This window comes from Denticeps clupeoides, chromosome 9, assembly GCF_900700375.1.
Source record: "Denticeps clupeoides chromosome 9, fDenClu1.1, whole genome shotgun sequence".
Classification (NCBI taxonomy): Eukaryota; Metazoa; Chordata; class Actinopteri; order Clupeiformes; family Denticipitidae; genus Denticeps; species Denticeps clupeoides.
This window is the reverse complement of record NC_041715.1, coordinates 15,631,319-15,657,461: the sequence shown is the minus strand read 5'-3', so window position 1 is coordinate 15,657,461 and position 26,143 is coordinate 15,631,319. Positions and strand designations below refer to the sequence as shown.

Here is a 26,143-nt window from a genome sequence, read left to right as displayed (position 1 = left end):
AGACAGTAGCAGAAGACGGCAAATGCAAACTGTGCCGCATTTTTTATGTATAACGTATGTGAAAAGGGATCGTTATTGTGTCCTAGCGAGAGAAGGAAAGAGGAAGCGGATCAGTCGGCGTTGTAGCTGGTGAGCGCGGCGTGCTGTGGGCGCAGGGTAATGTCGGCGAAGCGCTTACATATTCATCAGCCGCGGAGCCAGGGTGCCTGTGCATTGTTTTATCAATGACTTTAATGAATGCGTGGGTGTGATTTAAAGCTAATTGGGGCTCGGCGAGCGCGGGGCTGCACAGCGTGCGTAAAGGCGGCCGTAATTACCGGCCGTGGAACACAGTGCTGCAGGGGGGGAGCAGCCAACACACTCAGGACTTTTGTGTGTGTTCTGTGGTAGGTGTGGCCCAGGTACTGAACAGACTGGATGGGAAACCATTTGATGATGCAGACCAGCGACTTTTTGAGGTACGAACCATAAAAGAACAGAAATGATGGGGAAAGAGAAATATGATTAAAACATAAATACTACACAGCAGTCCAATATTAGAGGGAAAGCCGTATATATAGAAATCCTGCTGTTCATATAACACGCTGGCTGTGTGAGTGTGTAGGGGCATTAATCATTGTTTGTATCCCACGACACCAGGATGAAGCACACATTTATTTTTTTTACCGTGCACACTGTGTGTAATACAGAGAAATAACAGTGTGTTCTTGTCCCTTCTAGGCATTTGTCATTTTCTGCGGTCTTGGCATCAACAACACCATTATGTACGACCAGGTGAAGAAGTCATGGGCCAAGCAGTCTGTGGCTCTGGACGTAAGAACTGTGAACGTTTATAAAGTTTGCATGGGGGACAATGGGACATCGGCGCTGGGTGGGCTGTTTTTGAGCCTGAACATTTTTAGGTTGGAATTTTGTGGATCTTTACACCCCAACCATTTGATAGCATGAAGTCTGTTCCCTCTTCCTAATTCAGTCCCTTTGGAAACGTGTCTTAATGCAGTTTGTAATGTAAACCCATCAGGTTTTAGCGCTGTTGGCCGCAGTATATTGTCTGATCAGCTCTATTAGTGTCATGTGTCTTGTGGACGTAGGCGGCCGGGCGGCGACAGAAGGGATATCTGTCAATAGCCTCAAACAAAGAGCTGCTTAATTGTTAATGCTGGTGGGCATCGCTCCTGACCAACAACAATGACGGTGCCGTACGCGGTGAGAGCCAGCCCCCCCCACCCCACCAACGTTATCATTCGGATCTCGGCTGAATGGTTGACTGGACCTCTCCAGTAGCGCAGGGATCTCAGGTGAAGCTCGTGGGGTGGCGGCGGTGTTACTGAGATACGGTGGCGGTGGGCAGGCACAGCATACAGATGCATCGCTGCCGGCGGCGCTGAATAAACATGAGCGCGCTTGATCAAATAAGGATGCGAGAGGCGGCCACAGTTATTCCTCACTGGATGCGAGCGCGAGGCACGGGGACGGAATCTATACCGACATCCCTGTTTCCCAGGGCGCGCTGCATTGTGGATCTGGAACATTCCGAGCTAAAAGAGGGACTCCGTATCACCTTGCATTATCTGGAGACCCGCATTAGCCCCGGAGTGTGTGACCGTGGCGTAGGGAGAGCATAGTGGGGATGTGTGTGTCATTCACTTTCAGTGAACATCACTGTTAGTTTGGGATCTTGCTGCTGGGTTTGATCATGCGCGATTCAATCTTTTGTGACAGCGCGTGGGCAGACCTTGTACTTTGCAGTTAACCACAGAAATTAATAGCAGATTGTTGCTTAACTCCCTTCCTGTTCACCAGTCTTGCACTCGGTAATATTCTCATATTCTCATGGCAATTATAATCAACTCACAGCTGCTCCAGCCTTATGCCCAATGGTGTTCTTGTTCAGTATTAATGCATTCAGTGCAGTAACCAGCCATGTTGTCTTCCTGTAGGTCCTGTCATACCATGCAACCTGCTCCAAGACAGAGGTTGACAAATTTAAGGTAACAGATTTAGTATCAGTGTTGATGAATGGTTATTAAAGGTTAATAAACAGTTGAATGTCCTCAATTTTATACAAGACATTTTCTCAAAGATAACTGAAAAAAATACAGCAGTATCACTGGCTTTGATTGATTGTTGAGAATTATTAGTATTAGTACCTACGGTCAATGACAATACAAACATATCCAACATCTAAAAAGTATTTTCACGTATACAGTCAAGTATTCTTATTGAGATGCAATAGTATAACAGCAATTTAAGTGCACAGTCATGTCTGATTATTCAGATTTAAATAACCACCAAATCATGAACAAAAGCAGATGCTTGATTGATGCTTTAGGCCAGCATCCATTTAGACTGTGAAGAAAAATACGTTTCACATACCTAATCGTTAACAAACCCAATCCATTTGTTTGACATTTTCTCAAATACAATAATCAGGCACCGGTCGTTCTTATAAATATATAAAAATCTGCTGTTTTTGAGAAGTCATTGCATTATTTATACAGTACTCGCTATGGGGCTGTTTATGAACCCCACCGGGGTACCATCCATCACTTGGAAATTTCGCATGTGACTCCATGGCCGATTGTGTGTCGATAAATAATGCCCCGCTGTTAAAACAGCGCCCCGAAGTGTCATCCCTGTTAGGGTGCTCCAGTGCTCTTACCCTCAGCCTCATGTTTTTCAGAGCCTCCTCACCGACGAGCGCCCGGCCTTTTCCACTTTCATAACCGGCCTACAAATAGAAGCACTGTAAATGTCACCAGCGAACGGCCCTCCACAGCCATTCATAACGCCAGGGGTCGAGTTAGACTTGCGCACCCGCTGACCCAAAAGGCAAACATTTCCCAAGGAAAGTGCTGGGCTGGCGAGGTGGAGCTGCGTATTCATCTTCTGCCCGAAAGCAGCACGGCGCTCCAGGAGTGCAATAATCTAATTAATCCGGGGAAAATATATATAGAAATTTTTTTTCCCTGTCTGCTCACTGCAACTCCCGATTTGGTTTTGCACGTTAAAAATAGAATGTTTCATTGAGTGCAAATAGTATTTTGCGAGAATCACGCCAAAGCGCCTCTCACCGTTCTCTTATTAGCACGTTGTTCGCCATTTCGATGTGTTTGTAGCGATCTAATTAACACCCTCCCTGTACCGTATGTGCTATAGTCCCTCTGGTCATTATTCCTCTGTTCCTCTATAAGCAGCCCATGCGTTTCATACATTTATTCAAGAATGAGAAGATCCACTAAAGTCATCAAAATGTATTTCTGTCACCGGGTGTCCTACTGGTAAAAACAGGCAGCAAACATCCCCCTGGTCTGTGAGCTGGGCATTGATAAGCTGTCCTTTGACGACTTCTCACTGGACGTGGATGCCATGATAACTGCTGCTCTGCGTATGTTTATGGAGCTGGGCATGGTGCAGAAGTTCAAGATCGACTACGAGGTGGGACCTGTTGTTTGGGAAGAGGGAACTAAATGTTTCATGGAAGATGACGTGTTGGTGCATGAAAGCGAGACTCTTTTCAACTGTCTTCGTCTCCCCTGGTGTGCAGACGCTGTGCAGATGGCTGCTCACGGTGAGGAAGAACTACCGCATGGTCCCTTACCACAACTGGAGACACGCCTTCAACGTCTGCCAGTGCATGTTCTCCATGCTGACAGTGAGTACAATCTCTGCATTCATCCATTCATCAGTCAACAGCAGGATTTCTGTTAGTTGTGCGTCTTTGTTGATGTTGGCTATTGGAAAGCTGTTACTTAACACTCTACGTACCATCCGACCTCTACAACTAATACAAAAAGCTGCAGCACAACTGTCCTTTAACCCTCCCAAATTCTCCCACACCACCCCTCTGCTACCACACCGCCCCTCTGCTACGTTCCCTCCACCGGCTCCCAGTAGCTGCACGCATCAGGTTCAAAATACTGATTCTGGCCTACAAAGCCAAACATGGAGTAGCACCATCCTACCTCACAGCCCTTATTACACCTCGCACTGCACCTCGTATACTCCGAGCCTCCAGTACTGCTCGCCTGGTCCCTCCATCTCTGAAGGTAAAAGGAAGACATTCATCTAGACTCTTCTCCGTCTTGGCCCCTCGGTGGTGGAATGAACTTCCCCTCGAGGTCAGAACAGCTCAGTCACTGAGTATTTTCAAACGGCAGCTCAAGACCTTCCTCTTTATAGGATATTTAGATTAACTTGTAACATTTTTATTGCCTGACTTATGTTTAGAAACTACACCAGAGTGAATAAAAAAATTGTATTCATAGTTGGGGGTCCTAGTGAAGCAGAATTGATCACTTCATCGATGGTAACATGGAAGCACTTTGTAAGTCACTCTGGAAAAGGGCATCATTCAAATGCCTTAAATGTAAATGTAAATGAGATCATCTTTTGTGTAAAACACAGGGTAATGCATGCAGCATCAACTCATCATGGACCCCTGCCAGAAGGTTTTCATTCTGTCACACACTGCTTAGAACTGACCACATTTATTATCGGGCCATTTTAAATCCTGGAGATGACAGATTGACCACTATTTTTCACTGGATAAACTGCAGAAACAAAAACTAAGAAAATGAATGAATTGACTAGTAATTTAAATTGGAATTCATAATGCCTGTACCCGCTTATTATGGTAGCTCAGTAGTCAGTAAGGTTCCAGATTTGATTCATTCTGGTGTTGGGAAGACTGTTTTATAGATTTAAAAGAGCCCATTTCTTCTGCAAATCCTTTGGGGCACTTCCACAAACTGTTTTTATTTTATCATGCATACGTTGAAATGCTATTAGGAATGATTATCAGCAGGGGAAACTGTAATGGCCCCTGTGTCATTCAGAGCTCGGGGGCCCATGCAGCGTTTATTAAGCGAACCACTATTATTTCTGCCATAAAGCCAACTGTGCTCTGAATGGCTGCACTTTAAGGCCCATCCAAGTGCTCTTTGTCTGTCGCTGCCCTCATGATTCAAAAAGCCCACTGGCAACAACCCTTAAAAATGGAATCTGAATGTTCTTACGGATGCGGAATTCCCTTCATATCGCGGTCAGTGAAGCCAGGCGGAAAGTCAGCTCGGGCCGAAACATGAGGACACCAGGGCAGCCAGGGGTCAGCCCAGCCTCTGTGACAGAACCTTCTTTGTTACTGGCAGACAGCAGGATTCCAGGAGACCCTGACGGAGGTGGAGATCCTGGCTCTCATCGTAGGATCCATATGCCACGACCTGGACCACCGCGGGACCAACAATGCCTTCCAAGCCAAGTAAGCGGCCTCATCCCTCCCTGCAGACAGCCGGTGTCTGCCGCAGCCGCTCCAGCTAAGATCAGCCAGAGTCAAGAGCTGCATTGCATAAGGCTTGCATAACAGTCTGTTGAACACGCCAAGCTGGGAGTGACAATCAGGCCACTGGGCCCTAAATGTTGTTCCTTTCACTTACGGTCAAATGTCACCTTAATGTTGTTAAGATTCTGAACTGCAGCTAAATTGCAGAGATGAATCATATTTACATATATCTGCGTGTGTGCAGATAGTAATCGTTCATTCATCAACATTCTGTTTTGTTTCTATTGTGCCTTTTTTTTAACTAATGACTTTGTCACAAGGCAGCTTCGTTGAGTCCGTCCAGCCTAATGACTCAATTAGTTACGCTGAACAGAAGTAATGACATGCAAACATTTACTCGGGTGACATGAGCTGTACAGTGCTGACAAATCAGTCATTTTCCATGTTTAGACTTTACATACAGGTTTAAAATATACCATTTGAAGGACACTACTTTACTGTCAACCTTCACTTTGACGTTGTGTGTGCAGTGTTTTGTTTGAAAGCTTCATCAATGGTGCAGTGGCACTGCAAAAAGTATTATTATATACTTGAAATGAATTCCTCATGGTTGCATGTATTTCCTGAAAAGAAAAATTTCATATGCGTTAGTGAACAAGTTCGCAAAGATATTTATTTCCAATCCTGACTTGATTACATTGCACTACTACATTATTTATGAAAGAATTATGAACACTTTGTGCGATGATGCATTATGAATGCTCTCTAATTATTGTAAAGTATTACTGTTATCTTATTTAAATATTTCTGTTAGTAAAAGTGTACTCTTTTTAAAGTTATAGTCTTCATATATCACCCTTCTGTGGGTTTTTATTCAATGTTTACCTCATGTTTTCACTCAGGACGGGCTCCGCCCTGTCTCTCCTGTATGGGACATCCGCCACCCTCGAGCACCATCACTTCAACCATGCAGTCATGATCCTGCAGAGTGAAGTATGTGCAGTGCAAGCCATGAATTAATCCAGCGCATACCACTCACCATTTAATCCATGCGTCTCAGAGCCCTTTAACACAACTCGATGGTCAGCGGCGCCATTCTGGGAGAAAATATCAGAATTATACTATGAGAAAAAAACGCAAGCCAATTTTTAATGAGCTGAGAGATATGTTGCAACAGGAGAATGGGTTTGTGCAAATAGCTAATTAAAAACAGTTCAGGGTGTGAGCAAGACGGGGATTTGCAGGCTTGGCTCCATTAGGTTCATTATCGCATCTGTGACGACACAGAAAGCTGACAAGCGTTTGCCGGGCAAATCATAATACTTTCTGATGATACGGCAGGGATGTCACTGTCACCGTCATTAGCATATAAATGAGAAGTGTCCCTAAATCACAAGGAAAACGTCCGCAGATTGTGTCCTACCAGCCTCCAGTGGGGATAATGCTGCCTGTTCCTGGAATCCAACCCAACCCACTGCTTTCACTCTGATGACATTTATAATTAGTGCATTAATGATTGGGCAAAGGGACAGCTTTAAAAGTACAGCGTAGTCTCAGTTGAAGCTGAGGGAACCAGTGGTTAATGAAAAGGAAGTGGTGATCTGACTTGTCACCGGAATCCTTAATAAAAATAGCTTGATAACCATGCTTAATACGGCCTAATCTAGAATACAGTTGGAAACTAGTGGGCTCTTCAGTGGAGATCCCTTCATTGTGAGAATGATTAGCCCCTCCTGTCCATGAATCAGGGTCCTCAGTCTCATTCAGATGATATAAGTGTATGCATGACCCTGCCGGGGCTCCTATTAAGCCCTGTTAAGTGAGGTCACGGCACTGAATGAAACAGATCCTGTTTAATTACCGGTTCAGATGTAGAACATTCTGATTGGCTAGAAGTGGCAAAGGATTTTTATTTTCAAAATTGCTTCTTTTTTCCCCCTCCTTTCTGTCTTAGGGGCACAACATATTTTCCAATCTGTCCTCCAGAGAATATGGCGACTTAATGCAACTGCTGAAGCAGTCGATTCTGGCGACGGATCTCACACTCTACTTTGAGTACGTGCGGCACCGCCTCTCTTTCCACATTCACTCCATCTTGGCAGAACAGCATGAAAACATAAAAACGTAATAATCAACACATAATCAACGCTGGCAGCAGCTGAAGTGAGAATGCTGAGCAAACAAACACCAAGGGAGCCACAGTATGCATTTGTCTGAGCCCACACTGCCTCCAAGTGGACGCTGCGTGCATGTGCATCATCTTCTTTTCTCTTGCCCTGCAGGAACAGGAACATGTTCTTCGAGCTGGTCAGTAAAGGGGAGTACAACTGGAACGTGAAGGCGCACAGGGAAATGTGCAGGTTCGCCACTTGCTCTGTATTCAAAGTAGAACGGCCGAATGATCCCACATCCATTAATCCGTTTGATCTGTTCACTTCTAAACGTTCTTTTCTAAATGTTTCATTTTGGTTTGTAGAAGGTTGTGCAATGTGAGGGAATAATTTGTTGTGACCATACCCAGGTCAATGTTGATGACGGCGTGTGACTTGGGGGCGGCCACTAAGCCCTGGGACATATCGAGGAAGGCAAGTTCCCATCGGTGACCCGTAGTGTGATCCCACACGTTCCTCCAAGAGCTGTTCATTCTTTAATCTGGCCCTGTCTTTCATGATCAGGTGGCCGAGCTGGTGACCAGTGAGTTCTTTGATCAGGGAGACCGGGAGAGATCTGAGCTGAAGCTGATTCCATCTGTGAGTTCTGCAGCCCCCCATCGCACGTCATAACCCACTCTGGAGCCGAAGCTCTTTTTCTTCTTTGTCATCACTATGCTCCCATACGATCAGTATTTACCTTATTCCTGAATGGTAGGAGGATGCCGGTCGCTGCAAAGATCAGTGGTTGCGCAGTGCTTGCATCACACAACGATAAAAGAGAAATGGGAGGACTGTCGGCTCACATCTACAGTCCCTGCTATAATGTGCGCCTAAAGCCATCTTTGAACCAACTCTGCTCGACTCTGACCTAGAATTACCCGGTTACACAAGCCAATGTAATTAGGCTCCGCACTACAAACAACTTAACCTCTGTTTGTAGATTCCAGGTCCGTGTGATAACTCCTCTTGACATTTGGATCAATCCAATTATGTGAAGTGGACTGTGACCTTGGTTCGAGAGCGACAACAATACATCTTTCTTTCTTTTTTTTTATTTATTTTTTTAAAGCGATAATAGAGAGGATCGAAGCGACACCATGTTTGCTTCCTCATTTGCTGGTGTTTTAATGTATGGGGGTGAGGGGTGCACGTGTTGGGTTTTTTTAAATAAAGAGTTGTGTTCTTCAGTAATTAGTGAGCGTTGACTAATCGCGCCGCACCACATTGCCTTCCCTCTGAAGGAACGCACTGGCCCCAGGTTTAAAGCCTGTGTCAAAATCTTTAGCCCAGAGCATGTGGGCGTTATGAATTATATATTCTGCTACTGCGCTAGGCGCCCAGTAACTATCTCTGAAGCGCAGCCTCTCCCAAGTGTTAGAAGTGCAGAGACCGGAGCGGCATGGGAAACGTGGAGGGATTCTCATGAAAGGGAACAACACAATCTCCCCATAAAGAATTTTTATTTTTATTAAGCATTTAGCTCAATATTTCAATATTCCCTGTATTTGTATATATTTTCTATATAAATTCAGTCTAACAGATTCTTTGAATGTATATAACAGATTATAATAAATTCTTAATCCAGTTGTTCCTTTCACAACGAGTACCATTAGGCTCTCTGAGTGCTGAGATTATGACCAGCATTAAAATACTAGTGTAGTGTGTTTAATTCATTTAAACAGGGGGCAGTTTTAATGTGAAAAATAATTACTATCGAAAGTCATCCACTGTAAAAAAATGCTGTCAAACACATTACGTGTGGATATTAACTATACCACACTGACAATAAGTGGTGGCCTAGCGGTTAAGGAAGCGGCCCCGTAATCAGAAGGTTGCCGCTGAGGTGCCACTGAGCAAAGCACCGTCCCCACACACTGCTCCCCGGGCTCCTGTCATGGCTGCCCACTGCTTACTCAGGGTGATGGGTTAAATGCAGAGGACAAATTTCACTGAGCACCTTGTGCTGTGCTGATGTGTATCACAAGTGACAATCACTTCACATAAAAAGGATAACTACACTGCATTTAAAGACACAGCACAGCACATCTCAAAGATTTGTGTTGGACCATGTACCACAGATTGAGAACCAAGGTATTCATCATTTGTCAAAGTGAAAATGTTTTATTTTAGTATAAGGGAAAACACCCCAAATTCACTCTCAACACACTACTGACTATAAATGATACTATAAATGAGTTTCTTTTTTGATTGGTCAGTGGTAATATTCTGGATTTGAAAGACAGAATTTTCATTATAAATTCATAAACATAAGTTCTTCTCATGTAAATAATGGAGCAGATATGAAGATTACCCTTGTAGAATTAAACCACAAAGACAAATGCTGGTGATATTCCACATTACTTTGGTATTTTTGAAGCACTAATTCAAATAAGAAATGCTTTCCTGTGTGTTGCGCTGGCTGCTTCTCTGTACTTCTGTGTGGGCTGATGTCTTGTGGGTGGACCTTTGCTCTGGCGCAGCTGGAGATGGTGCTGTTCTTTCCTTTCAGGCCATTTTTGATAGGAACCGGAAGGACGAGCTCCCCGGCTTGCAGCTCGAATGGATTGATGGAATCTGCGCCCCTCTCTATGAGGTAATTCCTCCGCACGCGCCAAGCCCAGTCTGACAGGGGCCAGATGGCTTTATTCCAGTCCAGTGTGCATGACACAGTTTCCAGTTGCCTCGCCGCAACACATTCTCCAGGATAAAATGTCTTTTTTTTTTTCTAAATCCTTTTTTTCCAACATAAAATGATGAGAGGAAAAATGTATTTTGCTCACAGTCAGTCTGTCAAGTAACGTCATGTCCAAGGCACTCAGTGTGGGGAAATAAAAATAGAAGGCTGAAAATTCTGATGTGAAGAAAGGGCACTGAGCGCTGCGAGTGAAATAGGCGGTGACACGAATGGCCATGGTGATACAGCGTGGCTTTCAGCTCCGGTGGCTTTCAGGGAGGGGGTGGGGGTTGTCCTTGTAGTGATGAGGGAGGTGATGAATTGGTTAGAAAGGGTGTGTGAATGAGCCCAGATCAGCTACTGATGCTTTTAATCACATAAAACATTATTTGAGCACATTTTAAAAAATGGCTGGAAAGGATGCAGTGAATCTGTGTTACTGTGATAAAGGCATGGTGTTTGATGAAACTCATACATAAAAATTTGCATGCATTAAATTATACTTGCAATGCATGTTACACTTCAGCAACCAGTCACTTACATTTGAATGTTCCTGTACTAAAATTGTGGAGCAGCATTGTGAGTATGAATCTTGGCTCGGACCTTGTGTGTTGTAGTTTGTTTTGTCTGAGTTGTCTGTGTGTGTGTGTGTCCTAGGTGAGTCCCCACCCTGCACTCAGTGTACCACAATGGGCTCTGGCAGACACAACCTTGAGTAACAGGACTAAGGACTAAACTTCTAGCCTGTAGTAACTCACTTACTTTCAATAATCGCTTGTCGTGAGTGCTGGAGCCCATCCTGGGACAATCAGAGCAGGGCAGGGACACACGCTGTGCCAGACATCAGTTCACCGCATGGTGCACACACTATTCTCTTACACACTCACACTAAAGAGTCACCAATCCACATGGGTGCCTTTGGATGGTGGGAGAAAACAAGAGAGCCTAAAGAGCAAACATGTGACTGAGAATCGAGGCCACAACACTAATCACAATATGCCACAGCGTGGGCCCTATCTTATACTGTATTCCATTCCAAAATATAGTTTTTACTTGTGGTTTAGTCATTTTAATCCTTTAACAACAATCTTGTTTCACTTATGAATGCTAACCTATGTATAAAAGTGCTTTTTCCCATGATCCACCTTATGATTCAAGCATGATTGGTTTTACATTTACAGCATTTACCAGACGCCCTTATCCAGAGTGACTTACAATCAGTAGTTACAGTGACAGTCCCCCCCTGGAGGCACTATGGGTTAAGTGTCTTGCTCAGGGACACAATGGTAGTAAGTGGGGTTTGAACCTGGGTCTTGGTGTTCTTCTGGTTCATCGGTGAGTGTTTCACCCACTAGACCACTACCCCTTTTTCTACATGCATACAGGTTTAGTGAACTGGTGTGACTCGGTGTGGCCCTGGTGTGTCATGATCAGGGTTGAACAGGGTTAGAACACTTAATGCTTCGTTATGTACGGCATAATGAACATTATCCCCACACCCAGGAAAACACTCATTTAAAGTCCTATACAGAAAAAATTAAGATGTGAGGAGCAGGAGTAGAAGCAACTGTCTTATCTCATTCAGAAAAAGAAACACTTTAATGCCAGAGCAGGCTGGATAACCCAGATACGCGAGTGAGCGGTGAATTGAAGCGGCACTGCGTGGGCGGCCTGCACCGGCCTCTTCCGACCGGAGCAGAAGCTTGCAGCGAATATTCCTTCATTAATTCCCCCCACGTCTCCAGTCTCTCCTGCAAAATATGACTTTATCAGGTCCGCTGCCCTCGCTCACGCCTCGGTGACGGGATGGTTCTGTTTAAGTTTCAGTTGCTTTCAGCAAAAACAGGGTCTCTATCCTATCACTGATTAGCATTTTCTGTACCCACTAGTTAATGTGAGATCTTCAAAGCTAGTAATGCTATTTGGATTTATGATGGCAAAGGATAATTGCACATATGAATGATAGTGAAATTTGGTTTGCCCAACCACAACACCCCATGTCCTCTTATGTCCTTTCACCTATTAAAACGTTGAACATGAAAAATAAGAGACTCTAGTTCCCTCTTGATTTATTTGAATGGGGTGGCCCTCTGTAAACATCATGTCAAGTTCAGCTTCTGAGTTTTTTGGACATGGAAAAAAAAAGACGTGCATGAAATGATGCATACCTGCAAAAATTAGTCTTATTTTCTAGACAGGAATATGGTGATTGTGGTTGTTCGTTCCTTACCTCAGAAGGTGATTGTCTGTTTTAAAAAGATGGAACCCACAGGACCATGTAAATGCTAACATTTAGAGAACTGAGATTTCGCATCCAATGACCAAACCAACACCAATTAAATGAGAAACGGTGGAGTGGAGAGGAAGTTCACAGGGGTTTGTGTCTGTGGGAGGAGAAGAAAATCCTACAGATCTCTCGGTGCTTCAGTGTGGAATATTAATCCGCGGTTATGTAAACCTCCAATCTTCAAAGCCCACCAGATAGCTGTGTCTCTCCCACAACTGTGCCATTGTGCTACTTTACTGGAATATTGATGGAATACTTGTCTCCAGGACGACTGTAGAGAAATTAGGGTCCCTGAGGATGAAATAGGGTCCTGTAATTATTGACTTGGAGACAAATCATTACATGCTTTAACCTGAAAGACTGCATATTGACAACATATTAAAGCAGAAAGCTACAGTGGTTGTATTGTGGTATTGTAAGTGCTACATGAAACATGTATAACATAAATAACATTTAACATGTTATTAATAATTATGAATTCAAACTAATTTTCCACTATATTGTTATAAATGTATATTATTTATAGACAAAGGTTGCCTAGCAACACATCAGCAACAGCAACATAAAACCAGCATGTGATGCATCTGTATGGATGTGACATCTATGACATCTAGAAGCTGATACTTTTACAAACTAATCATATTTAACAACTGGGTCTATCCATATCGATGTAAAGTGTAAAAGTCATGGCCTGTGTGACCTCCAGCTACATTTGTAGTAATATAGATCTTACTGGCGCTATTCGCCACATCAGTGAGTTAAAGTTTGACCACCGACTCATCACGGCTGCTGGAGCTCATCCCAGGACAATGAGCACCAGCCCAGGGCACACACACTCACATACCATTCACTTAGCAGGAATCTCATAAAATGATAACCTGTTAAATGTGATCAACATGTGGGCTGCCTTTCGAAGGCCTATGCAAAGTGATGAAAAATACCATATGTGGTGGCAATATAAATAATGCAACAACAAAAAAAAAAAAGAACATTCTGCCTCCATAAATTAAAACTTGACCTCTGAGTCATGCTGAGGTGGTGAGGCATTAATTTATGTAGCGTACGCTCAGAATAAAGAGTCAGCTGAAACTAAACCCTGAACTGCCAGCAGACTGTAGGTCTGTATTAAAAAGCTAGGAATGAGATGTGTGTGTATATATAATTTACATTTTCTGGTGTCCCCATGTTTTTTAAGACTTGAGGTTGTAAACCTAACTTAAACATGACCCCAGTAACCTCAGTTTGGGGTAAATCTTCAGCTTTCAAAAATAAAAAGGCAAGATGGTCTGATGTATGCAACACTCATTTAAATCCAAGGTTGAAAATCCATTCATATTAAAGCACTACCGGCCAGGTCTAAAATACAGCCTGTTGCCCTTAATGAGGTGCAGACATGGATATGTTAATCAGCATGTGCACACACGGCAGGTTCAGAAGCCTGCAGTAAAGCCTCCATTAGCAGCTGCCTGTCACAGCGACAGCACACCCCAGAGACGGCTCAGTAGGTGCAGAGGACACATAAAGAGAATTCAGGGGATGCTATAGACTATGTGCTCTCAGACTTAAAATGTGATGATGATGATGATGATGACAGACCCCTTCCTTAGCGTGATTCACATTACACACTGGTATAATGGTGTTTCACAACATAGTGCTGACAGCAATGCTTAATGCATTGTGACAGGGCATCCATATAATAACGTTTAAGAATTAATAATGGCAGCCAGAGCTGCGGATGGCAGTTTTGTTTTTGCTGCTGCTGGTATCCAGTGCAGAAGGCCTGATGAAATGTGGGTTAATAAGAGCGCTTAGTGAACCCGGGCACTTCACATAACATTTAGATGAGTGCTAACGTTAAGTGTACAGAAAAAATGCATAGTTTGGCTGTGAAAGAGGGTGTCACACTGACAGGGCTCTCATTTAAAATTCAGAAGAGAGTGAAAATAAGCCTGCCTTTTTACATGATATATTAAAAGATCTTTGGTAAAATCTGGCCTGCAAATCCAGATTCAGTTCCAGATTTAGATGAAGTTCATTCAGTGCTTCAGTGACTGGCTAGAGCAGGTCTGGAGGCTGGAGGGCAGCTCAGTTCACACCTTTTTGGTAACTGGTAACTATGGGCACTTGTGGTGAGTTACACCCAATGTATTATGGGAAATACACTGAGGACTAGGTCTGGATGTATGTGTTTTTCATCCTGTGACCAGTACATTTTTACATTTAACTGAGAAAGCACATGTACATGTAGTATTCACAGCCTTTACCATGAAGCTCAAAATTGAGGTCAGGTGCCTCCTGTTTCCCCTGATCATCCTTGAGATTTTTCTGCTGCTTAACTGGAGTTCACCTGTGGATAAAACAGATGTTTGGACATTATTTGGAAAGGCACACACCAGTCTATATAAGATCCCACAATTGACAGTTCATGTCAGAGCACAAACCAAGCAAGAGGTCAAAGGTATTGTCTGTAGACCTATGACACAGGATTATCTCAAGGCACAAATATGGGGAATATTACAGAAAGATTTTGAATGTCCCAATAAGCACATCATCCTAAAGTGGAATAAGTTAAAAACCACCAGGACTCGTCCTAGTTATGGCCAGTTACCTAAACTGAGTGATCAGGGGAGAAGGGCCTTAGTCAGGCGACCAAGAACCCGAACTCTGTCAGAGATACCTGTACACAGACGAGAACCTTCTAGGACAACCATCTCTGCAGCAATCCACCAATCAGGCATGTATGGTAGAGCAGCCAGATGGAAGCCACTCCTTAGTAAAAAGCACATTCACCAAAAGGCACTTGAAGAACAAAATTCTCTGGTCTGATGAGACTAAGATTGGGTTTGAATGCCAGGCGTCTCGTTTGGAGGAAACCAGGCACTACTCATCACCAGGCCAATACCATCCCTACAGCGAGGCATGGTGGTGGCAGCATCATGCTGTGGGGATGTTTTTCAGCTGCAGGTCTGGGAGACTAGTCAGGATAGAAGGAAAATTGACTTCATCAAAGTACAGAGACATTCTGGATGAAAACCTGCTCCAGAGCGCTCTTGAACTCAGAGTGGGGCGACGGTTCATCTCTCAGCAGATGCTGAGCAGATGCTCAACGGTATTGAGTAAAGGCTGTGAATACTTATTTAGATGTGATTTCTCCATTTTTTTTTTGTAATAAATTTCCAAAAATTAAACTTTTTTTCACATTGTCATTATGGCGTGTTGTGTGTAGACTTCTGAAGAAAGAAATAATTTAATTCATTAAGAAAACAAAATTTGAAAAAAAGTCATGTTCTGTGATACGCACTATACTGCAGAACTATGTGTGGGCTTGTTCACTAGTGTCATGTTAGAGGCTTCCTCCAGACTTACAGAAATAAATAGATAAAACATGGTATTTAATGACATTTGTGCATATTGACAGGCATGGTCTTTAATGAGAAAATAATGTGCATGAGAGCTGTCAATCATTGCCATTTTAGACTGTTTATTAAAACATCATTAACGATTGTGTTCTGGGTGACAGAAATAATTACTGTCATTTTTTTCTGCCTCAAGATCCAGATAACTGCTATTTTTAAATAGTGCTAACTGGTTCCTTCCTGTGTGCCTCATTTCCAGACGCTGGTGAAACTGAACCCCCGGCTGCAGCCAATGCTCGACATGATCCAAGCCAACAGGGCCCGGTGGGACGAGCTGCACCAGCTGAGGCAGCACAGCCAGGAAGGGACGAAACCGGCAGATCCGTGCTCCAGCGAGGCGCCCACCAGCGGCTGCGGCTGCCCCGGCAGCCACGACAGCGGCCCGGCCTGCAGCGCCCCCCCCCAGACCTGCAAGCTAGCCGCCGCAGACCCCCCTCCCGCTCAGCTTCTAACTCACACACGGCCCGTGGTGCAGGAGGTGCTGCGCCTGCAGAGGTTTTCTGCTCTGCCCCTTTGCTATTTGGGCACCAACAGAGAAGGGCACCGCGGCAGGGCAGCTGTGCAAGCCACACCACTTACCACCCCGCCGGCGTTTTCAGGGAGTGTTCGTGCTTCACACGGCGCGGTCGCAGGGCGGCCGCTCCAGGCTGCACAATCGCCACGATTCTGGGCCGTGAAGGACGCGCCTGCCGTGTACAGTGCAAAAAGTGTAATCTACTTCTGTTGCTACGTCTGCAGTGTCTGCTACGAAATTATTTGGCACCGAAGCAGGGCGTGATGCATTCGGGGAGGACGCTGGTCCCTTTTTTCCCCCTCTTCTCCTGTACTGCACATGTTTAATTTAATGGAATGAAATATGCAAGTTCTTTGTCATTTTGGTTTATGCGACTACTGAGGAGCCAGTGTCGGTGAGGGACCAATGGCGGTGCTTGCAATGCAGTTACGATACACGTCTCTACACTGCGCTTTGGTTAAAATGCATGGCATCCTCACCAGGCTTCATAATTATCCTGGAAATAGCTGGAAATAGGCTTTCGCATTCATGCTGATAAGGCATCTTAAACGGTTAGATTTGCCTTCATTAATTACAGCGGAGTGACAACTTATTATTATTGACCAAAATTATTTTGATTTTGGCATTTGGTGTTAGTTTGGCATTCATGGTTTTGTTGCAAGAGTAGATGCAGAGTACATAGATTTAACCACAGGAAGTGACCTAAAGCAAATGGACGTGCCTTTTCTCTTTCTTGTACTCTCATCAACTTGCTGCTATCCATTATTGAAAACAGCTTAGTAAGGTATAGAAGTAGTATAGAAATAGCCAAAAATAGAAATGTATTTTTTGAACTATGGAATTGCACAAAAGTTCATTCACAGACTCTGTCAGGTGTAAAAATGCACTGTGGTTCCTGTGGTCAGAGGGAGTGAATATTGCTGTACTTTAACCTTGGTTCATACGGTTAGTTTGCCAATGTCAACTCAAACTTCAGTTTAACAGGAATGACAATTTAGTTCCAATTAACTAATTTGTTTGTTCTTGTATGTATCTAAAACTTAATAAGTGTACTTCAGATGATGCTAGTGAACATACCCCTTGCACCAGTCTCAGGGTCATTCGAATACAGCCCAGTATCTTACACCATAGAGTTATTAATAATTATTAATGGGTGATTCTTCAACAATGGTATATTTTGTATCCCTGGATCCCATTTACTTCACAACAAGTAAAACATAAATAATAAGTAATGATACATTCATTTTATTATATAACAAGATAACAATGAATTATACCCTGCCTTCATCCTGAATTTAGAAATAAAATCATTTTCGCCATATACAAATGAAAGATTATCACATTCTTTAATCAAGTAGCATTATCTGGGAACATTGTTTTAGGGACTAAAACAATTAGTCTACAGGGACTAATAAAAAAATAAGAATTTAATAAGTAATATTAAATAGTGACTGTTTACTGGGTGTCATTTCCAAAAAAGTTAAACTGGACCAATTTCATTTTATGATGTTTGTCTCGTGTGTATTTTATGCTAGAAACGCCTCACAAGGTCATTTCCACAACATTGTTCTCTCACACTGTTGAAATGTCAAATAAATGTAAATTATTTGAAGTAATAATCACAGCCACCATCAGGATGTGTTTTTAGAGAGAATGGAGAAACAATCCAATGCAATTAGTTTATATTGATATCATATAACATTTTCTAAAGCTTTTCAGGACAAAATGGACAACAGTTGAAGAATTACCCAAGAATAACCTTGGCTCATGTTTAGAATTAGTTTGTAGGCACATCATGCCATTACCCTTTAAAAAGCCACACTTACAGGTCATTTTGTAGAGTTCGGCAGCATCTGTAGACATCCCAGTTGAGGATTGATGGCATTCACAATAACCATATAATTATTTTAGATTTTCTAAATTATTTCCTTCAGTAACTCCAAACCAGAACATGGGCGTGAAGCCTGTGTTAGCTCAGTTTTGAGATGAGAAAAAAAAAAAAAAAAAGAACTACAAGCAGACCACCGTCACCGCTTCCAAACCATTGCTGCATTTGTATTAGTCCACATTTTAAACTGTTGTAGCATTGTGAACTGGAGTTGATAAAACGTTGCTGTGCTCCGTGTGTGGCATGGACCTATGTGCTCTAGTTAGATAGACCTAAATACAACTGACAGCGGGACACTGTTGAATGCATGAAATTCTGGAAATGGCTGCTATCTGTGTTTGTTTGGGTTGTTTTTTTTTTTAAGAGGAATTACTCCTAATTTCAAATTATTAGCAATTTGATAACATTGTTGTCATTTAATGTGACTGCATGGATTGTGATATTGCATTATGGTGGCATAGAACAGATATTCTAAGACTTGACAGCTGGGAGAAGGCTTGCATTTTCTTAATTCTCACAATTTTACAATTCTCATCCTTTTTTCTGTTAATGAGTGAGGTCATTGGAACGGATATTTAAAGGCATGTTACTAGGGAATTTGTAATGTTCAGTTTGATTTAAAATAAACGTGTGCTGCTAGTAGAACCTGCTTTGTCTGCACTTCCAGGATTTTGCTGCCCCTTAGTGGGACTTTTTAACCAACCCTGCATCTCCTTTCCCCTTTACTCAACAGCTACCCTGTGTGGGGAGAACTGGAATTTTTAGTTTATTTTTTTTTGTTTTTTTTAAATCTATGTTTCCAACAGGATTTAGATTTTTATTAAAACAATGTTAGATATAGCAGATGAAGAGATCTTGTATCGGGATTCCACAGGTCATTCATGTCTTTATCACTAATCTAAGTGCAGCTCTAAGGTAGTTAATTAAATCTGTAGTCATCACTGTCCAGTTTTGTGACACTTTGATCCAGTAGGCCAAGTGAACCGGACCTTTCCATTTGCAGTTATTCTTTTGCACTTGGTCTGTGGTGCAGCTCTCGTGTTTCAGAGCCAAACGGTGGCAGAGAACAGCGGAACAGGACATAAAAACAGGAACCTGTTCACTGTGGTACAATGCTTGTGCGAAGGGAAGCAACTGTTGTGGAGGAAAAGTAAAGTGGAATTGAATAACGTCTCTGGAGACGCTGCAGGCCGTGGGCAGGTGTGGAGGTGTTGGCAGCAGGAATCCCATTCACACCACCCCAGCACAGTGAACAAGGTGAGGCCGTGGGGCGTCATGCCCAGTTCTTCCCACAATGCCACAGCTCAATGACGCTCAGGGGCAGCACGGGTTGAAGACCATGTACCAACAATAACAAAAGGAAGACTTAAGAATTTAGGAAATTTCAGTTGTATCATATAGATCTAGACACTCACTTTTTTTCCATAGATTAAATTTATTGCACAAACAGCACTGACAAAATGGTACTTCATTGTTAATACATTACCAAGAAATGAGGAGCGGAGGAAAAAAAAAATTAAGAACTCTATTAAAGTGACTTTTTAGTGACCAGTCATTAAAAGTATAGCAAAAAGAAAAAGAATGGTCCGTCCAAGACCCCTGGTCCATGTTTGGGGGCAAAAGTGGAGCAGGTAACTGCAGCGGCCTCATCTATGATGTCTTTTCATCCAAAACCTCACCTTCTTTACCTAAACGCACAGGCGAACTTTCTTCAGGTTCAAAAAAGAAAGATGAGAACTTATCATTTCACATCAGAATGGACTGTGGAAAGGGGGCAGGACTGCATCAGTTTCTTTCAAAACGAAAGTACAGAAGGTGATGATTTAAAATTGAAGTAACATAGTTCAATTTAAGTGCAGTAAGTGTCACAAATGTTCATCACTTGAGAGCTGCGCACAAATCACATAAGTCTTTTTGCATATATGTTTAAATAAAAAAAAAATTACAGCTTATAGTCAGGATGATCCGAAGGAGTCCGTTGTACTCGTACGCACAACGCTTGTCTAATTTATATACATAAAATGTACAAAGCTATGCATACAGATCGGTAGAGTTCTCTTGGCAGAGTGCCAAATCTGAACGTGGCGAGTCTTTGGTACAAATGTAAGCGATGGAGCTTTCTGCAGGACTGACCATTGGACACTCTGCTCAGGCAAATCACCATGCTTGGCATGGGCAGGAGAAGAAAAGAGGAGAGGAAAAAAAAAAAAAAGCTAAAACGGGGGTCTAATGGCCCTAGCTTTCATAACGGGGTGCATCAACTCAGACACATTTACATTTAATAAAGAGGCACTGGATTTGTTTTAATTTCAACAAACCGAATAAATTCAAAACGTAGATCCATCAGTAACTCACCAAAACACACACAGGGAATGGCAACCATGAGAAAACAACATCTCTTTTTTAATATATATAAAAAGGCAAAAGGGTTACTTTTAGGGTTAAAGGTCACACACACACATCTTCTTAAATGTGCCCATTACACTTGAAGGAATGAGGAAGGGGGGATTTTCTTGTTTGTTTAAAGGAAGGTCACACAGAGTCACATTTTAAAGTGTGGCAGACTGGAGGGAAGGCGGACAGTGAGAAGGCACAGTGCTTTAGAAAGCGCAACTTTTACAGGGTAGAAGATATTCACAAAACATAACAGGCTCACCATACATACATAAAGAATTAAAAGTTGGCATAAATTCTCGCTGATGTGACACATCAAGCGCATGTCGGCATCGTGTAACCCAGGGAGCACAATGTCAGGGTCGCTGAAATGAGTACTAAATCCACTGTGACTGTGACAATACAATAACAGGTACATGTACAAAAATAATAATAATAATAAACCGTTATGAATAACAATAAAAGACAACAGGGACAGGCGACGGTGGGGGTCGTGTTACTTTAAATGAACTTCGGCCCACGGAGAGGCCCTGTACTCTTCCAGCAGAAGACAGAAGAGGAACGAGGGCGAAATAAAAACACGGTTCTTCAGTTTAGACACTTACAAAAGGACAAAGAGGCAGTGTGTATGGAATTTCACGTTTAGTCAGCACTGATTCCAATTGAGCTAGAAAAAAACATTTCGATAAGGGAGGAAGGGGAGGTAAGAAAGAAATAAATCAAAACAACTAAATTGTAAATTAGAGGAGATTTCTGTTCCCAAATATGTTGTTCGGGTCCAGGTAATCCTTGACTGACTTCAGCATGCCCAGGCCGACGCTGGAAATGGTCTCCTGCATCCACTCTTTCCGAAGTTTTCCAACTGAAGGATCAAGAAAAAGGGAAAAAATAAACATAAAAGGGAGGAAGAAGGAAAGAAAAAAAAAAAAAAAAAAACGGCGTACGCTTGATTGCTCAGCAGGCTGCTGGGAGCCAATCAATCTTGCGAGAGTGAGTGAATAAACAGTGGGTGATAAATGCTTTTATTCAGAAAGAAGAAATGTTTTGCATGGCATGATTTATGGAGCCCAGCAGACTATCAAACTCATTAGGCTGTGTGTTTCTCCCAGAGGAGGAGCTGGCCACCGTGCACCGTCTCCCTTCTGCTCTGTCTGCGTCTCCTCCCTCGTCCTCCTTCCCTCTCCACCCCGCTCTGCACATGCAGGCCCCGAGCCCTAAGGTGGCCACGTGTGGCATCTCCACCCAGCGAGAACGGATACACAAAAAACACGGGAAGTAAAAAAAATAAAATAAAACTTCACGAGCGCTGCTTGCGCCTCCAGATATCCGGAGTCGTTACGCGGAGGGGATAAAATGACTCGGGGTCCTGCAGTCCATTCCCGGTGCCCACCAGATGTCCAGGCGGACACACTCCAGATCCCACAGACATGGGGGGAGAGGGTGGGCTGGGAAACATCAGCGACGGCCGTAACCTGATCCCCAGCTGCTCCCTGGCACCCGGTCAACACACAGGCACAACGATGACTGCAAGCCGGGAGCTTTCCTCAGCTCCTCTGACTGGGAAAATGGGGGGAATTATGATCCTTACAATTCATTCCGTAACAAAAGGATCAGAATACAGGGCTGTTATTGCAGTTAAATGAGCCTATAATAATTTACAGAGGCAACAACCGCGTCACAGAAGGCACATTGTGCATAGATGGGTTACCAAGTGGAATTAATTCTCAATGTTTGGACTTCAAAAAAATGTTAAAAAAAAAAAAAAAAAAAAGTGTGTCCAGCCATGTGAGACAAATGACTACAACACTCAAATAAACAAAATTTATCTACTCAAAGTAGGGCAGATAAATCTTTTTTTTTTTTTTCCTTACAACATCTGAGTTTTATTACAAGGACCAGGCTAAACATGGAATAATCATGTGACCCCATGAATCTGGAACTTTTTCATTGCAATGCATTACCAAGATGCAAAAAGATGCACATTTTGCTGCTGGAATGGATGTAGTTGGATCAGAACACATCAGACCTGTACATATAAATTCACAGATTTTTCTTTATGTTCCTACATTGAGCGCATAATTGGTTTACAATGTTAATGGCTTGTAAGTAATACAATTTTTAGAGACAATCCAGTGTTTATTAAGTATGACAATGACAAAAAAATCCCCATAAAATCTATTTTTTTATGCTAATCATGCTGTACTCTTTTAGTTCTGAAGGGTGTTGAAAGCATTTGATGTTCCAGTAGTCACAAAATTAGACAAACAAGAGATTGTGTGGTGGGGTTTAATTGCAGAGGGCACAGGAATAGCATAAAATATTTATTTCATATGAAACGAATCATTAATCACAATAAGCCTAATTTTCTGTCCTAATAATACAGGTTTCAACCAAAAAAAAAAAAAAAAAAAAAAAGTGGCTTTTCACATCAAGCAATCACCAAACTGAACATCTGTTCCCTCTCTTTCAGATAGAGCAGCAGGGTCGGAGGTCACCCCTCCGCGTCACCTGTTAATTGTGTGATCTGAGGCAGGACAGTGTTGGGGGCAAAGAGGGACACGGCAGAGTAGGAGGGCACCACGCTATCAGCGGCACCCAGACAACAAACTGCTTTACAAAAATTAATCTACCACTGGGGCCGCCCCAGCGACTCCTCCTGACAGACAGGGCCAAACCTCTTGGGGGCTCCTCCTCCCAATAGGCATGGGACCAATGGGTAGGGAGAAGCAGGAATCGGAGGGGCGTGGCCCTCTGTGCTCCGCCCCTCCCTCTGCCTCCCCCCCGCGGTTAGCCCCAGCCCTCCTTGTACTGACGGAGGAGGGGAAAACAGAAGGAGGTAAGACTGCATCATTGCCTCCATCACCGGGATAATTTACACATCTATCATGTCACTTTCTCCGTGCTCTCAGTGCTTTCACAATCAATCTGCCGCGGCTCCGAGCGTGCAGCTGAGAGACATGCAAAGCTCCACGCGAGGAGGCAGCCATGTCGAGAGGTGGGGGAGGACAGGAGGGAGATGAAATACTGACAGCGGACACACCGATGCGTGTAGATTCTCAGGTGGCATGGCCGAGGGAAAAATGGAGCCTGAAGAAGCAAAGCTTAACCTGTGCATTTATATTGTGTGTGTGTGTGTGTGTGTGTGTATGTATATATATATTTTGTGGGTACCCAGGCCACCTCAGCCTGTTGGAGACCCCCACTCAGGTGGCCTTTCTCCCTCCCAGAGAATATCTCCAGAGCTGGATGTGTTCCTTATAGGTCACAGACCAGATCTGAGTTGAACAGTGTGAGGGGGCAAATACACCTACTGGGTTTTAAATATTAATAAATAATACCAGGGAATAACAATAAAACAATTTTAAAAAATCCATGCTGTTAGACATACTTTATCAATATTACGATACAAGTATAAAAAGTTCTGTTTTTAGTAACTTTGTTGCAGGACATGTGTACGCTTTGTGCCATAAAAGTATAAAAAAAGATTTTTACAATATATTGCCAGTGTACAAAATAAAGGTTCACGGGTACAAAGAATTTACATAATTTCTGAAGTCTTATGAGTGTCAACCAGGAGAAACAAAAGCACTTTATTTTTGCACAACCCCAAGTCTGCCATCTTCTGTACCATTAATCACTATTCATTGCGGCAGAACATGCAACGATATGGCAGAAGTGAACTGTAGGGGAAGAAGGCCAGAACAAGGTCGATTCCTATCAGGCACTGAACGCTGGAAACATTTGTTCGAGTTGAGCCCAGTGCGGGTGCCATCAGCCGAGCTGAAGGTGGGAGAGCCAAGGAACATGTACACATGTGTGTGAGCGGGTGTGAATACGCTCCTCCTCTCCAACCTGCTGTAAACACAGGCTACCTAAAGCGTAGATTTCCCGTGGTGCCCTCCCACCTTGCCTTCCCAAGACTACATCTGTTTTCTTTGATACACAAAACCCAGAGAAAGCGGCTCCATTTGTCACACGTTGATTGTGGCCAGACAAAGCGGTCTGTCTGCGGCCAGATAGCGCGCCTCGCTGTTATTAATCACAATTACAGAGTGCAGCGCGCACGCGGGAGGTGCATCAATACTGCCCCCTTCTCCATCTCGGGTGGCCAGGCCACCACTTACCAGTCAGTAAATACGGCCGATAACAGACATCCTCCAAACCGCCCCGCCGGCTCCTTTTATTAGCGATCTTTTAATTTCGCACCTTCCCCGTGCAAATAGAAAAGAAGGGGGGTTAAAAAAAAAAGCTGATTTAATATTAGCGCTGATTCGCAGCATGCTGTTTTTGACAGCGGTGATTAATAACCTGAAGTGATGTATGAAAACAGCCAGGCGGATGGCAATATAGATAAGGCAGCCATTTCGGCTCGACCTGATAGGGCACTGGGAGCTTTCCCCCCCCTCCCCCTCCCCTGTGCCTTTCCAGCTCGTGTTTCATTTTGTCCAAGTCGAAATGAACAAAGAGCAAAACCTTGGCCATTTGTCTCTGCTGTGGTCATTTTTGCTGCTGTGGTTACTAGCGGAGAATGACACTTTCAACGGATATTCATGGAAAATCCTTCTTACTTATTACATAATTACACTGTCTGGATGTAATAACTGATAGGGGATAAGTTGCCAATTCATTTATTCCTAAATTGATGGCACTGTGTAAAATATTACAAGTTCTTTTTACTAAACTTCTGACCACATTTGAACATTCCAGGCCATTTCAAATGATTAGCTGAAACTAATCAACTACCTAAAACATGTTTATAGCCACTATTAAATAATAATAAAACTAACACTGTAAATTATGAAGTGGTTAGCAGTGGTTCTCAAACCTTTCCTTGTTTGGTGAGATCTAAATCAGAAGTTGACCATGTTGAAAATCAACATGGAATGCACAAAGCATTTTTCCCCTGGACCCAGTATAATGTATAAACAATGAAAAAAAATGCATTAAGTGGGGTAGAAAACTGACCAGGCAGTGAAATGTTATGATGTAACAGTGTGCATTATGACAGCATGTGCATTACACTAAGAGCTGAACTTCTAGGACTCACCCCCATGGTGGTGTGACAGGCTTCCCCCATTGGCAAGAATCTCCTCTCTGGCAGCATGCTGAAGGGACATGGGGACAGTGGGCAGTCAGTGGAAATGACTGTTCTGACAGATTAGTAATGCATGCACATGGATGCACACATGTACTTTCTATTTTCACTAGTCAGTTGGCTTCATAAAGCAGCAATAATCAGTAACAATCCATTATTGGTTCAAGGCAATCACGCTCTTATTTTTAAAGGATGTCCCACCTCTACTTGCTCATACACATGCACTGGGTCACTCAGGCCTCTGTAGTTAAAGGCAAAGTAGAAGTAGACGCAGGCGCCGGCATCGTAGGTCTGTGTTACTCTGACAGTGAGAGAGAGGGAGGCCACAGGTTTAAAACATAATAATATGTCTGATAAAACATATTTAAAACATAAAAACTGGTCACATAACTTATTTCCTCCGTGACCCCAAACTCTATGTAATGTTTTCATGAATGAAGA

General features: G+C 43.1%; 2 protein-coding genes and 1 long non-coding RNA gene across 4 annotated transcripts in view; 2 read left to right on the top strand and 1 right to left on the bottom strand.

Moving 5' to 3' along the window:
• Window positions 1–18,858, top strand: part of pde11a (phosphodiesterase 11a) — a 36,691-nt gene extending 17,833 nt beyond the window's left edge. Inside the window, exons 8-20 of the mRNA XM_028991493.1 lie at window positions 391–458; window positions 721–813; window positions 1,941–1,991; window positions 3,292–3,438; window positions 3,548–3,655; window positions 5,151–5,260; window positions 6,184–6,274; window positions 7,236–7,336; window positions 7,564–7,641; window positions 7,803–7,866; window positions 7,957–8,031; window positions 9,944–10,027; window positions 16,011–18,858. Of these exons, the coding sequence (XP_028847326.1) occupies window positions 391–458; window positions 721–813; window positions 1,941–1,991; window positions 3,292–3,438; window positions 3,548–3,655; window positions 5,151–5,260; window positions 6,184–6,274; window positions 7,236–7,336; window positions 7,564–7,641; window positions 7,803–7,866; window positions 7,957–8,031; window positions 9,944–10,027; window positions 16,011–16,589 (1,649 nt within the window). The 3' untranslated portion in view covers window positions 16,590–18,858. The remainder of the gene's footprint in view (window positions 1–390; window positions 459–720; window positions 814–1,940; window positions 1,992–3,291; window positions 3,439–3,547; window positions 3,656–5,150; window positions 5,261–6,183; window positions 6,275–7,235; window positions 7,337–7,563; window positions 7,642–7,802; window positions 7,867–7,956; window positions 8,032–9,943; window positions 10,028–16,010) is intronic.
• A 1,739-nt stretch (window positions 18,859–20,597) lies between these two features.
• Window positions 20,598–26,143, bottom strand: part of agps (alkylglycerone phosphate synthase) — a 29,408-nt gene continuing 23,862 nt past the window's right edge. For both annotated transcript variants that reach the window (XM_028991577.1, XM_028991578.1), the window contains exons 18-20: window positions 25,904–26,003; window positions 25,655–25,712; window positions 20,598–21,469 (exon numbers count right to left, since the gene is read on the bottom strand). In XM_028991577.1, the coding sequence (XP_028847410.1) occupies window positions 21,348–21,469; window positions 25,655–25,712; window positions 25,904–26,003 (280 nt within the window). In that variant the 3' untranslated portion in view covers window positions 20,598–21,347. The remainder of the gene's footprint in view (window positions 21,470–25,654; window positions 25,713–25,903; window positions 26,004–26,143) is intronic.
• LOC114797001 (uncharacterized) lies at window positions 23,352–23,978 on the top strand. Its single transcript, XR_003750797.1, has 2 exons — window positions 23,352–23,443; window positions 23,517–23,978. It is a non-coding gene; the product is annotated as an uncharacterized LOC114797001 (long non-coding RNA).